This window comes from Fragaria vesca, linkage group LG1 (assembly GCF_000184155.1).
Source record: "Fragaria vesca subsp. vesca linkage group LG1, FraVesHawaii_1.0, whole genome shotgun sequence".
NCBI lineage: Eukaryota > Viridiplantae > Streptophyta > Magnoliopsida > Rosales > Rosaceae > Fragaria > Fragaria vesca.
The window spans coordinates 1,992,142-2,007,239 of record NC_020491.1 but is presented as its reverse complement, the minus strand read 5'-3'; the positions used below and the strand labels follow the sequence as shown (position 1 = coordinate 2,007,239).

The 15,098-nt window shown below is 38.3% G+C and overlaps 1 protein-coding gene across 1 annotated transcript; it reads left to right on the top strand.

The window, feature by feature from the left end:
* The first annotated feature begins 11,993 nt into the window (after window positions 1-11,993).
* Window positions 11,994-12,714, top strand: LOC101314207 (histone H3.3-like). Its single transcript, XM_004287165.1, has one exon. It carries the CDS (start codon window positions 12,037-12,039, stop codon window positions 12,445-12,447), a length of 411 nt encoding a protein of 136 aa, XP_004287213.1. The 5' UTR covers window positions 11,994-12,036; the 3' UTR covers window positions 12,448-12,714.
* The last annotated feature ends 2,384 nt before the right edge of the window (window positions 12,715-15,098 follow it).

The following is a 15,098-nucleotide window of genomic DNA, read 5'->3' as shown; positions in this document are numbered from 1 at the left end:
CTGTCGGTTCATACAACGGGTTGAAGTTTGGCGAGAACCCCCAAGGAAAAGATCCTAGGCTTGGTGGTCTTGGTGGCAAATTAACTGACTTGTAAGGAGGGGTGTAACCTGGTGGCAAGCCCCATGGATATGTAACGGGGTCATACGGTCGCGAGCCGCCCCCAATCTGGAATTCTGCTTGTGTTGTCGTCCGTGCTTGTGACTGTTGCACTTGACCTACATACGGTTGTCCCGCACTACCAACGGCTGTCACTACCGTGGCGTTAGTAGTCACTGCAGAGACTTGATGTGCCGCACTACCAGTCGTGGATGCGCTATTTGAAGCTAAAATTAACGGTTGACCCGATGTTAGTGGAGCACTAGACATGACTACAACGGCTCTTGCAGCTGATTTAGTTGGACAAGAAGAAGTATGTCCCTGTTGTCTACACTTGTAACAAGTATTCCCCCGAGGCTTGGCGTAGGGATCCGGTAACATTCACCCAGTCGTCCCACTGGGCGTGCCAAAAGATGTTGGCTCAAAAATCATCTCGGCCACGTGTCAATGGGTTGAGGGCTTCTTTGGGCTACACGTGTCCTTCTGGCTTGGTGACGTGTGCGATGGTGTGCCAACTCGCGGCCGAGAGGCCAAGTGAGGTTTTGTTCTGATCTGTAGATGTGCTGCCCTGACTTCTGATCAGTCGACTGTGGGCTGAGGAAGGATCGATCTCGGCCGCACGGTTCTCTCTGCCTTGGATGCAAGGACTTTAACACCGATCGGCCGGTAAGCCGATATTGGTGCTGTGTGACTAGGTGAATGTTGTGATGGTGCAAATGCAAGAATGTAAAGTGCAACAAATAAAATGCAGGAAACTTAAAGATAACGTAAAGAACACGAATGTAGATTGCATGAATGATAATGCGGAAAAGTAACAAACAATAAGATAAATTGCAAGTATGTAAAGAATGATAATGTAAATCGCGGCAAAGATAGACAAGTACCAGTAAATAAAAATGATAAGATAGACACTGAAGAATTGATAAGTGTAACGCTGAGAAGCTGAATTGTATTGAGATAAAAATGTGTAATCGCGTAGAGCGTTTGGTCAAGGACCTCTAACAAAGAATCCTAAGGTCCTTTTTATAGTGAAGTAAAATAAAGAAAACGTAATCCCAACTTTGAACACAGGGATGAATTACAGGTAAATCATAGATTAAATTGTAATAAAGCTCATTCAATCTGATTGCCACAAGTTTGGTAACTATAGTGAAGTCTCCCTTGAAAGCGCTAGCTTTGAGATTGAGATTGTAGTAACGTCATTCCCGCAATAAAACTCATTCAACCTGATTGCAACCATTTTGGTAACTGTGGTGGCGTCTCCCTTGAAGGCATCATCTTTGACCATAATTTAGCTTGTAAATATCAATCAGTCGACCTCGTATGACTTTGACAGGATATAACCTTTATTCTTCTTATTTAGCCGCTGCAACTCACGAATAGCCGCAGCTAAATAAGGGCGTTTGGGGCTCAACAGCCAAGGTGACCGTGGCTCAACATAAGGTGATCGCGGCTTAACATAAGGCGTTCGCGGCTCAACATAGGATGACCGCAGCTCAACATAAGGCGTCCGCGGCTCAACATAAGATGTTTGCGGCTCAACAAAAGTGACCGCGGCTCAACAAAGGTGACCGCGGCTCAACATAAGATGTCCACGGCTAAATAAAGGTGACTGCGGCTCAACAAAGGGTGTCCGCGACTCAACACAGGTGACCGCAGCTCAACATAAGATGTCCACGGCTCAACAAAGGTGACCACGGCTCAACAAAGGGTGACCGCGGCTCAACATAAGGTTTCTGCGGCTCAACGGCCGCGGCTCAAAACACCAATAGCCGCGGTCATCATCTCTGTTAATAACCGGATGAGTCACGATATTTACTTATTAATGGTCGTGGTCACTAATGGACCTGTCCATTTGGTTTGCCACGTGGTTAGTGCCAAATATAGGTTCAAACAGAGACATACAACACATATAACACTCAATTTTGCAGAAACTCATCGCCAAATTTAGTATCAATAAGAAAGCAACACTATGAAAATTACAGTAACACAACTCCCTCCACCTGAATCACCTCACCTACATTTACCCAAATTAATACAAACCAGAAACCTTAACTACATTTGCCCAAATTATTACAAACCGGAAACAGACTGGCATATCTTCCTTCGGTGAGAACGAGCAAGTTCGTTAACCTCAGCCCCTCTGGTACCTTTTAGTGTCCACCCTGGGCTCTTCGATCATCGCCGTCGTAGTCGTCGTTGTCAAGATCTAGATGACGTCGATATCTAATTCCTTCAGCTCTGGCTTTGATATGCTATTGGATATGCTTTAAATAGTACAACCTATAAATTTCTTGATATTGAAAATCATGTTGTGATTGAATCTGGTCATGCGATTTTTCATGAGGAAAAGTTTCCCTATAAATTAAGAAACAGTGGGGGTCAAGAATCTAGAGGAAATATTATATCTTAACCTAGTTCTTCTTCTCCTAGTTTGCAAGTACAAGAAACGCATGATGTTGAACCTAAGAGAAGTAAGAGAGATAAGGTTGAAAAAGATTTTGGCCCAGATTATGATGTTTATCATGTCGAGGATAATCCTATTTCTTTATAAGAAGTTTTATCTTCACCAGATGCAGTTTTCTAGAAAGAGGCTGTGAATGATGAAATGGAGTCTCTAATTTCTAACAATACTTGAAAATTGGTAGACTTAACTGCAGGTTTTAAGACCATTGGTTGTAAATGGGTCCTTAGAAAAAAGCTCAAACCGGATGAAAGTATAGATAAATATTAAGCTAGACTTGTTGCTAAAGGCTTCAAGCAAAAAATTGTTCTAGACTTTTTTGATACTTTTTCTCTAGTTACAAGAGTTACATCCATTAGGTTGTTGATTGCTATATATTGTTGCAATACATGATTTAACTGTTCATCAAATGGACGTGAAAACAGTTTTTTTAAATGGAGATATGGAGAAAGAGATCTATATGGATCAACCAGAGGGTTTTATTGAACCTGGTGAAGAACATAATATATGTAAGCTATCCAAATCACTTTATGGTTTAAAGCAAGCTCCCAAACAGTGGCATGAAAAATTTGATTCATACATGATTGAGAATGGTTATAAATCAAATGAATGTGACAACAGCATATATTATAAATCTTGAAAAAACTCACATGTTATTATTAGCCTATATGTTGATGATCTTTTAATTTTTGGCTCTAATTTGCAAGTTATTGAGCAGACCAAAAATGTGGTCAAGAGAAATTTTGATATGAAAGATCTTGGTGAGGCTAATGTTATTTTGGGCATGAAAATAACAAAAACATGTGATGGTATTTTTCTTGATCAGTCACATTATATTGAGAAATAAATCTTGAAAAAATATGATTATGTTGGTTGCAAGCATGTGTCTACTCCTTTTGATTCTATGTTCACTTATTTTATGTTGAGAGTGAAAGAGATGTGATTAATCAAAAGGAATATGCCAACATAATTAGCAGTTTGCGTTATGCAACTGATTGCACTAGACCTGACATTACATATGCAGTTGGAGTACTTAGCAGGTTCACAAGCAAACCAGGTAGAGAACATTGGCAAGCAATTGAGCATGTCTTGAAATATTTGCTTGGTACTAAAAATTATGGTTTATTTTTAAAAAAAAATATCTTTTTGTACTTGAAGGCTTTTGTGATGCCGATTGGAATACCTTGACAGGTGATTCTCTCTCTACCACTGGTTATATTTTTACATTAAATGGTTGTGTTATATGTTGGAAATCAAATAAGTAAAAAATAATCTCTAATTCAACCATGGAGGCTAAGCTTATTGCTTTAGCTTCTGCAAGTGACGAGGCAAATTCCCTTCTGAGAAAAACCAATACCACCTATATTGATTCATTGTGATAACACTGTTAGTAGAGTAAATAACCTTTATTATATCGGTAAATCCAGATCGTAAATCCAGACCTATAAGAAGAAAACACAGTACTGTGAGATCATATTTGTGTGATGAAATTATTAATAAATCTTGTTATAATCTTGCAGATCCTTTAACTAAGGTCTTTGTCAGGACCCACCCCGAATTTCACCCTGAAACCCGAGGTAAATCCTGCGGGGTCCACCTTCAAGGAAAATTTACTGAAAATTCGGCATAACCTTCCTTGAAAATGGACAACCATTTCCTGAAAAATCCAACTTAACACTTCTATAATCAAACATCCATCCTCATCTCCTGGAGCCTTCCTACTCCCCAAGTTCATCAAAACTCCCAATAACAATTTCTCATCTAATAATAATTCCACAACCAACAACAAAGACATTTAGTAAGCTACTACTGGACTTTCAGAGCATATCTAATGATGAATGAAAACAATGAAAACGAATAAGCGGAAACAGCCTCTGACTATGCCTCGACTCTATGTACGCTCGTCATCAAATAACTTAGCCTGCAAACTGAGCATTTATAAACCAAAGGGCCCAGGGGAAAGTAATTTAAAAACGTTAGAGTGAGTGGACGAAAATAAATTTAATAACTTAACAATTATAAAACTTATATACTTTCCCACTTTTCAACTTTTAAAACTTAACAGCATGCAACTTAAACGTCCTTAAAACCTTAAATCCAAAATCACTTAATAAAGGACAAACCAGCCCCGCTGGTTAGTTAAAACAGAAATCTCATAAGAGGAGATAAACCAGCGCTGCTGGTTAATCAAATATATTATTGAGAAGAATAAAATAAGGGAAGAGTTATCACCATGAAAAAGGAGCCTCCCAGGCTCAGGTCGATGCCTCCCAGGCTATAATAGCGTCCCACGCTAAGCGCTCAACTCACATATGATGAGGACCACTAAATAAGGCTATAATAGCGTCCCACGCTAAGTGCTCAACTCACATATGATGAGGACCGCTAATAAGGCTAGCTAACTAATAAATATAAACACCGATCGGTTGCCTCCCAGGCTATAATAGCGTCCCACGCTAAGCGCTCTACTCACATATGAAGAAGACCGCTAATAAGGCTATAATAGCGACTCACATATGATGAGGACCGCTAGTAAGGTTAGCTAGCAATAATCAAGATAAACGACTCTATAATATGGTGACTAAAACATACGAAGTCACTTAAATCCATTAAACTTCCCCCAAGACCAAACGAATGGTACGGTTTCCAACCGTACATGAAAATCATCAGAAGAAATCATAACACAACTCAATGACGTGTCTCACACGTAAAAATATTCTCCAATTTATAAATATAAGCGAGATTTCAATAACAAATATAAATCATAAATAATAGTATCTCCGCTCGAAAATACTCGCTAAAATATTCTCCAAGTCAAAATCATTATGCCTCAAATAAACAATTAAATTATGAGGAGAACTACCGACAATCCCATTTTCGGTAATCATTTATAAAACTCAAAGTCAAGATCGATATTCCACCAATAATTTCGAGAATTAAAAATAGGAAACTACCGAAAATCCCATTTTCGGAAATCTTATATAAATCTCAAAATCCACCATTAAAACCATTTAATGAAATCCGGAATTTATAAAAAATATTCAAACTCAAATATCAAAATAATAATCCGAGCTCAACTCCATAAATCATGACCAACACTTAATAAATGCACCAAACTCAAATAATTTTCAAGCTCATCTCATGAACTGAAAAATTATATTATATGCTCGGAAAATAAAATGATAGATTATAAAATCTTGCATGTATATTTATTTTTAAAACCAAAATGTCCACTCACAAATTTAGGCATAAGCCCGACGATAACCGCATCGCCACTCAAGCGAGGTTCCCTTCGCATCCTGGCACAATAACCATGGTTAGAACCAAACTTCAATTCCAGAAAATAAATACGTGAATTAAAATATCTAACTCTCCTCCGTTTAACCCTCTACTCTTAATAGGGTTAAACTCACCAGATTCACACCAAACTCCACCACAACCTTAATTCATCAATTCTAACATTCTATAATAAATACCAAGGAAATCCAACGGTCGGATTTTGATTCTAATAATCGGCATTTTCTCCAATCTCCGAAAAATTCTAAACCTAACCAAAACTCATCCAAAAATTCCAAATTATACTTCAATAAACTCCTCTTATTAAAACCATCTCAAAAACAGGAAAAACTGCCCTTAAGGGGCGCCGCCGCCGCCGCTGGCCGCGGCTGGCCGGCAGCCGAACTCCGGCAACCTCTAATGGCTACCAAATTTTGACACAATCTTCCTCTCAACATCCCAAACAACTTTCATAACTATCATTAAGTCCAATTTGAAGCCTAAATAGGGTAATCGAAGCCAAACATAACAAGAAAACCCTAAGAAATTCAAACACCCGATTCTCCTTACCTAGCTCGAGTTAGGATGAATCCTTTTAGGGTTTAACTACTGGGAGGGAGAGCTTCAAGTTGAGACCAACAGCTCCGGCTATGGTGGCCGGAAAAGAGAGTTTCCGACGAAACTCCACCACGCACAGCCGCTCCTTCTCGGCGTGATTCCTCCCTCACGGTGGCGCAACACGACCAGCCACCTACCTAGAATTGAAGAGGATGTTCCAAGCTTCGATTTGATACCAAGCACACCTCCTATCTCGGCCGGATGGCGGCGGACGACCGCCGGAAAGTTTCCGGGTCAGGAGAGCTCGGGAGAAAGAGAGAAGGAAGAGGGAGAGAGAGAGAGAGAGTGTGGCTGGGCTTTGACCCCCTCTTGACCCGGTCCAAACTTAAAACACCCACAAAATAAAGCCTACAAGAATTTACCTCTTTTTACCAATATAGTAATTTTCGTTTTTAGACCATAACTTCTTCATACGAACTCCGTTTTAAGCGTGCCGCATGTCCACGAACTCTGTTTAACGTCCTCTACAACTTTCATGAAGAAAGTTTTCGCAAATTTCAAACGGAAGAAAAAGTCAACTTTAGGGTCCTTAAGTAGTAAACGGTTACTTAACACGGTAAAAGACCAAAATAACACCAAAGTAAATAACCGTAAAATAACTTAAGAACCGGGGTGTGACAGTCTTGGCAAGAGAAAAGGTCTGGAGTACATCGAGGGGGATGGGATTGAAGATTATATTTTCATGAGCTATATATGAGGACACCCAACCCAGTGATTAGAGATCCTAAAAACTGGGTTCAATGGGAAGAACGAATCATAAGGTGGCGATAGGAAAATGCACTATATTTTCTTACTCATCTCTATGGTGTAAGTGCATTAATCTTATAACGTATATGGAGGTTGAGTTTTTTGTAACTCTTAATAAAATTTGTAGCTCATAATGAGTGGGATGTTATAGTTACAAAAGCATCATTGACAGATTTTACCTATATGAGTGGAGAGTGGGGCCGCTCTCTATGAGAATGAGACTTATTCTTGAAATACACTTATGAAAACCAGGATAAGCACATGGCTGTAACGTGTTCGCTAATAAAGCTCATATTAACACTTGAATTATTATGTGTGAGTAGTAGTTCTTATTTCCCCTAATCAGTTGTAGTTCAAGTCTGAGACCATTATCAACTAGGGCTGGGCGCGGGCCGAGACCGGCCACAAATTTGGCGGGACCGGGACCGGAGTGGCGACAGTGAAACCGGGCCGTCTTCCACCTGAAAATTTCCCGGCCACAAAAACCGGTTGATCCTTCGGTCCTTCACAAACGTGATAAGATTCAAACACAGCCAGAAAAACACAAAAACAAATAAATATCAAAACAAAGAAGAAGGAGATGAGGTTCTTGCAGAGATGGGGAGAGGGGAAGAGAGAGATGGAGAAGAACAAGAGGGTGTGATGGCTACAGACTTCTTATACAGATGAGCCTCACACTTCTCGCCGCCATTAGATTCTCTCTCAGTACCCTCAGATTAAGGAGCTCTTTGGCCTTGTCCCTTTGGCTTTTCTCAAGGTAAAGGTTCTTGCTTTGGCTTTTTTATTGGTTTGTTTGGATTTGGGAGATGGAATCTATCTGGGTTTTGTGTTTGTGAATGGTTTTGTGGTGGGTTTTGGATCTTGGGCAATGTGGGTGATCGAGTTCTTGGGTATGATTTGGGTGAGTTTTGGTGGTCGGCATCAGGGTAGGCGACGGTGAGGGTTTTGGTTTGTCAATGCAGACCTTGATTGTGCCCATGGAATGTTTGGATTTTGTGGCTCTGGGACTAGATAGGATATGAGGGGTGATTGTGAATTGGGTTAGCGTGATATGGGGATTGGATTGAGAATTAGGGTTTTTCTCAAAATTGAAGAAGATGAAGAATTGAAGATAAATCGGGATATGGGGGTTTTGGGCACTAGCTCTGCAAATTCAACCTTGCTTGAATCATGATAGCTGCTCGAAGGAGGCTAAGCGCTTTTTTTTTTTGGGTGAAAGACGAGGGTTGAGCGTTCAGGTTTGGAACCTTGGGAATTAGAAAGGAAATTGAGGCTATTTGGGAAAGTAGAAAACTTATGTCGGGCTTTCGGGCCGTGAAAAGCTTATAAATTTAGGGACCGGGCCCGGCCCGACAAGTAGTAGGACCGGCCTAAACTAAACTTTTTTTATAACAAGCCTTGAAAAAAGCCCGGCCGGTCTGAGTCGGTTTGCCATTTTTTTTTTCCTTCAACGAGCTTTATGCCTAGCCCTACTATCGACTCTGGAGGAAGGATTGTTGTTTCACCAAGTGAAGGTTCAATGTAGAAGACACATTCATGACGCATAATGGTTCGTCTTTGAGCGAAAGCTTTCTTTGTTTTAATATATTAAAATGAGTGGGGGAATGTTGTACCATTTTAATATTTTAATTTATTTGGGTGTTACTTTCAGTTTTTATTTTGAAAAAAAACCGTTTTAACATTTATTTGTGTAACACATGGTGGTTAATATGTTATGTGATTTATTCTTGAAATATACTCATGAAAACCGGGATAAGCACATGGTTGTAGCGTGCTGGCTAATTAATACTTGAATTATTATGTGTGAGCAGTAGTTCTTATTTCCCCTAAGCAGTTGTAGTTCAAGTTTGAGACCACTATTAACTCTGGAGTAGGGATTGTTGTTTCACTAAGTGAAGGTTCAATGTAGAGCACACCTTCATGACACATAATGGTTCATTTTTGACCGAAAGATTTTTTTGTTTTAATATATTAAAATGAGTGGGGGAATGTTGTAACATTTTAATTTTTAATTTATTTGGGTGAATTTATTTGGGTGTTACTTTCAGTTTTTATTTTGAAAAAAAACCGTTTTGACATTTATTTGTGTAACACATGGTGGTTATGTGAGTTATTTTGGTTTTATTTGTTGTAACCTATGGCTATTGGTTATTACCCTATTAATCATAAGGAGTGTCCTACAAGCCTATATATACCACCATTTGTTACATGAAGAGATGTGATACAACAACATACTCACCCATCAACTTTCTATCAAAATTCCCCAAAAAGTGTCTTGTGTTTTTAGTCGGCCAAAGAAAGATGTTCTTGTGGTGGAGCTGTGGGTTCCTCTGATTTGTGCTGATTGGAGTGAGCCATACAACTTGTTGTTGGGCTGTTGTATCCTAGAGGGGACAAGTCAAGAGTTTGGTGCACCAGTGATATTCCGCAGAGGGCTTGAATCTCCTAAAAAAGAGCGAGATACATGCGTCTCAGCCTATTATCAACAAGCTTCTAATTCTTGAAATTATAATTTTTGTTGAATTTTTTGTACTTTCACCAACAACAGCTCACTCAACTTGCAATCTTTTTAGTTTTAATCGATCTATATAGTGCATGGAAGTAGTGATGGTTCAAAGGAAGTTGCACATGAAGTTTAGAAGCTTGATGACTTTTTACCGAGTTAGGTCAGATTTATATCCCGGTTGATTAGCCCTAAAAATTAGTGATACGTGCAAGGAAGAAAATTTTGGTGATTACGGAAATTTCGATCCTCCAAAATATGGAAATTTCGATAGAAATTTCGGGGAAATATCGATTGTAGTAAAAAAAACGAGAAAATTGACCGAAATATAAAGAAAAACAAGGAAATTTTTAACCAAACTTTAAGAGATGTTTGTTTTCTATATTATATACTAAATTTGAAATGAAAACCTTAAATAAACATTGATCTATAAAGAGTTGTAGTAAGTTAAGGTTAAAAGGCTAGTGCTAAACCGTTAATAATTCTTAAAAGTTTACTTAAATTTTTTTTTTTTTTATTGGCTGGAAACCTAAAGGGAGGCTAGGTCATCACGCTTTATATACATATGATACATTTCACATGGAATTACATGAGTACTTTAAAACCACGTAAAAGACCTATGAGGTACAAAATTTTCACTATCTTTATTGTCTCTCTGTGTAGAGTCTTCAGTGTATTGTGAAGAATATAGGGAAATATCGGGAGTTTCGGATGAGAAATGTTTGGAAGGGTAAAAATATATCGTTGGGTGAGAAAAACGAAAATTTCGGCGAAATATCGCGGAAATTATCGATTTTTTACTCCTTAGATACGTGTGGTATTCAATATTGGATACTAAATTACTGGGAAATTTTTAGATGCTATGGGAGAACCATGTGACAATATGACATGGTTCTACATTCCTATCAAATTTAGACATGTGGATTGTTTACAATTAAAATATAATTTAATATTTTCTATTTTTTGTGAAATGACATTCATGGGTATTTAACAAGTTCAAACTAGGGTCTAGAGTTTACGGTTTAGAGTTTAGGGTATACGGTACAGGGTTTAGGATATAGGGTATAGAGTTTAGGGTTTGGGGTTTAGGGCTTAGGGTTTAGTATTTAAAAAACAATAGAAAACCCAAAATGGTCTTTAACAAAATAGCTTAAATAATTTTTCATGAAGAAAATCCACATGTCTAAATTTTGGAATGTAGGACCACGTCAGATTGACAGTGGTCCTGTCGTAGCACTGAAAAATTTCTCCTAAATTACTAATGAGAAATTTTAATTATACACCTCTAATATCTTAATACACACCCCTATAATTTTATATTTCACATAAGATTTTATAGATATGTTTAATTACAAAAACATACATAAATTATTAGGGAAAAAAACGAAACTTCCTTTTTCTTAAAACCTAACTCTTTTTTACTATTACTATGCATCAAAATAAAAGAAATAAAAACATCTTCTCCAAAATTCATCACCTGAATTTCGACAACTGTCGTAATCACATGTACTATTTACCGATTGATTTAGTTTTTTTTTATCAACTTTAGTTTTTATCTTGCAGACTAAAAACTAATTTTTATGTTATTGTATTTCTACTAGTTTCTTAACTTTGAAAAAATATGTTCAATATTTTTTTTTTCTTTAAATTCTAGCCGATTGATGTCATGTTGGATATTTGGAGTTCGAATATATTATTGCTCTTTTGATTATAAATTGAAAAATATTAAGAAAAAATTTCTAACCCGATAAAAAAAATCTAATAGAAAATAAAAGAGAATACGTAAAGAGAGTTGTGAATAGTAAATATATAATAATTATATTAAATAACAGATTTGTTATCAGTTTTAGATATTAAGGGTATTTTAGGTAGTTTGAGATGTGTATTTAGTATAATATTGAAATGAAAAACTAGATGTGTAATGTATTAACTATTAAGTAATGTGTGTGTATTTAAAATTACTCATTACTAATAGCTTCAGGAAAAAAAAATTAGATTAGAAAAAAAAGATATTGAATAATAAATTTTAGAGGGTGATCACGTCGATTAGGTTTGGAAATCCAGTAAAATCCTCCAAATTCATGAAAACGAATCAATGTCAATAAAGAGAGGAAGTAAGTCAGCCCAATGAGAAGCGATAATTCATGTCTTGCGATCCCGTAGCATATAGGGATTCTGACCGTTGATTAAGCATCGAAAAGAAACACAACAGTCGAGCATCGTGACCGTCCAATAAGGCACGGGTTCACTTATATAATGAGACGCACCGCCGTTTCATTCTCACACACGAAAATAAAAACAAAAAAACAAAAAGGCTCCGAGAGAAGATCGATGGCCCGTACGAAGCAGACTGCCCGGAAATCGACCGGAGGCAAGGCTCCGAGGAAGCAACTGGCGACGAAGGCTGCCCGGAAGTCGGCTCCGACGACCGGAGGAGTGAAGAAGCCGCACAGGTACCGGCCAGGAACGGTGGCTTTGCGTGAGATCCGAAAGTACCAGAAGAGCACGGAGCTGCTGATAAGGAAGCTTCCGTTCCAGAGGCTTGTTCGAGAAATAGCGCAGGACTTCAAGACGGACCTGCGTTTCCAGAGCCACGCCGTGTTGGCGCTGCAGGAGGCGGCGGAGGCCTATCTTGTTGGTCTCTTTGAGGATACAAATCTCTGCGCCATTCATGCCAAGCGAGTCACCATTATGCCCAAGGATATCCAACTCGCCAGGAGAATCAGGGGTGAGAGGGCTTAATGACTTTGCTCCTCCGGGATCTAGGGTTAATTGGTGGAATTATTATGATTAAGGGATTTAGGGTTTTTTCTTCTTTATAATTTACTATGGTGTTTTATAATAAATGTTCAGAATTTTAAGATTTATTGCCTTTATTTTGTTGACCCTCCATTTTCTTCTTGCATTTCGTTTAATTTAGTAAAATATATAGTTTAGGTCAATATGTACTCTTTAATTTGAAGAACGTACCATGTATGTTAATTTCCATGAACTTCATACTTCATCAAGAACTCAGATTAGTTTTGGTAGCTGGAGAGTCATCTCTTTTCATTGGGATTTGTGGCTAGTTAAATATTTTATTTTTTATTTTTTATTTTTTATTTTTTTTGTTACAATGAGACCAAAGACCAAAGCAAAAAGAACTAAAACAAATTAACCAGCACTGTTGGTACTGACAGTCTTACATCTTGTAACTCCAACAATGTCATCCAGCAGAGCATTAGTGACAAGATCAGGAGGCTCATTGAAAATGTAGATTCCCTTAGCATTAAGAGGGCTGTTTTTGGCCAATAAATCAGCCACCATGTTCCTCTCCTTATGAATATGCTTAATCTGGACAAAGTCAAAATGCTGCATCATAGCTCTACAATTTAGTACAATGGTGCCTACAGGGTGAACATCCATATCAGAATTCTGCAGCAAATTAACCAGAACAGCAGAATCAGATTCTATCTCAAACTTAGGAATTTTCATACTCAAGACCAGTTGAATGCCATAGAAAAGACCCCAAGCTTCTGCTTGTAAAAAACTTCGTCAACACCAAGATTAACCATAAAACCACCACACCAGCAACCACTGCTATCCCTAATGATCCCTCCAGCACCAATATCACCAGCTCTGGTTCTTGAACCATCAACATTTAATTTTTGAACTCCAAGAACAGGTTTGATCCAAGATAAAGCTTCCACCTGTTCAACTCTTTGCACCTTATGCTTGGCAAATGCCTTGGTCCATTCAGCAGCATAGTTAAGAATGACATCAGTAAAGTTATAGGGATACCGGAACCTCTCCTCAAAAATGCACTTACACCTCCACTTCCAAATAAACCAACAGCAGAAAATGAAGAAAATATTCCAATTCATATTATTGATATGACACCGGTCTTGCATAAGATTAGCAAAAAGCCAGCCATCCCAATTTAGAGTAAAAGTGTTCCACATATTGATAGGGATGTTAAAAGATCTCCAAACCATCATAGCCATTGGACAATCCCGGAACAGATGCAACATAGTTTCAGGAGCATCTGTACAATGATGACAGCAGGGATTCCCAGAAAGGTGTCTTTTAACTCTCTGCATATTAGTCAGCAGCTTACTGGAGACAAAAGTCAATAAAAAGATTTTAAGCTTGGGGGGAATATTCAGGGACCAATTCTTCAACCAAGGGTAACTCTGAAAGTCATAATCATCAAAAAGCAACCTATAGGCAGACTTTATAGAAAAAACTCCAGAAGAAGTACCACCCCACATAATTTTATCCTGCAAGTCACATTGAGAAATGGGAATAGCAGAGATGATGTCCACAACTTCAGGGGCAAGGAAAGATAGAGCAGAGGCAAATTCCAGCTTCCCTCAATCCAAAACTCACTAACAGTAGCATGTAGGTCAATATTTGCACCAATCAAAGCTAAATCACTGAGAATAACACAAGGAGACCATTTATCACTCCAAAATTTGGCAGTACAACCATTTCCAATTCTCCAACGCATGCCTTTATTCAACAAACTAGCACCAGAAACAATAGCAGTCCAGGTAGGAGAACAGTTAGAAGGCTTCTTGTAGTTATCCTGGAACATAGAGCTAGAATGTAGGTATTTCTGCTGGTAGATCTTATTCCAAAGACCATTATCGCCTTGAGCCATCCTCCAACTAGCTTTAGCAAGCATAGCCCTATTCATATCAGCAGATCTCTTTATTCCCAAGCCACCAAAACATTTAGGTCTGCACACCATATCCCAATTTGTGAGATGGACCTTTTTCTTTTGATCAGTCTCCCCAAAGAAAATTTCTATTAAGCCTATCCAACCTTTCACAGGTATGTACTGGAAGTTTCGTAGTTTGCATGGCATAGATGGGGATGGATGAAGTAACTGATTGGATTAAAGTAAGTCTACCCGCCATATTAAGGGTTTTACTTTTCCAACTGGCCAAACGAGTTTGAACCTTATCCACCAAGTTTGCATAAGTAGCAGCACTCACTCTTGAGTGAATAAGGGGCATTCCCAAATAAACACCAAGATCCTCAGTGATAGGAGAGCCACAAATGGAGCTGATCCTATTAGCTAAGTCAGAGCTAACATTAGGAGAACAATAGACCATCGATTTCTCCAAACTAACAGACTGCCCTGAAAGATTGCAGAAGGTATCCATGCAACACTTCATAATAGTAGCCTGGGAAGTGCTAGCCTCAGAAAAGAGAATTAAGTCATCTGCAAAAAATAAATGAGAAATAAAAGGACTTGATTGGGATGATTGAATAGGCTTCCAATAATTCATCTCAATGGCATGCTAGATGGTGTGAGACAATTTCTCCATACATAAAACAAAAAGGTAAGGAGATAAGGGATCTCCTTGCCTAATCCCTCTACTACCACTACCAGAAGAAAGACTTTA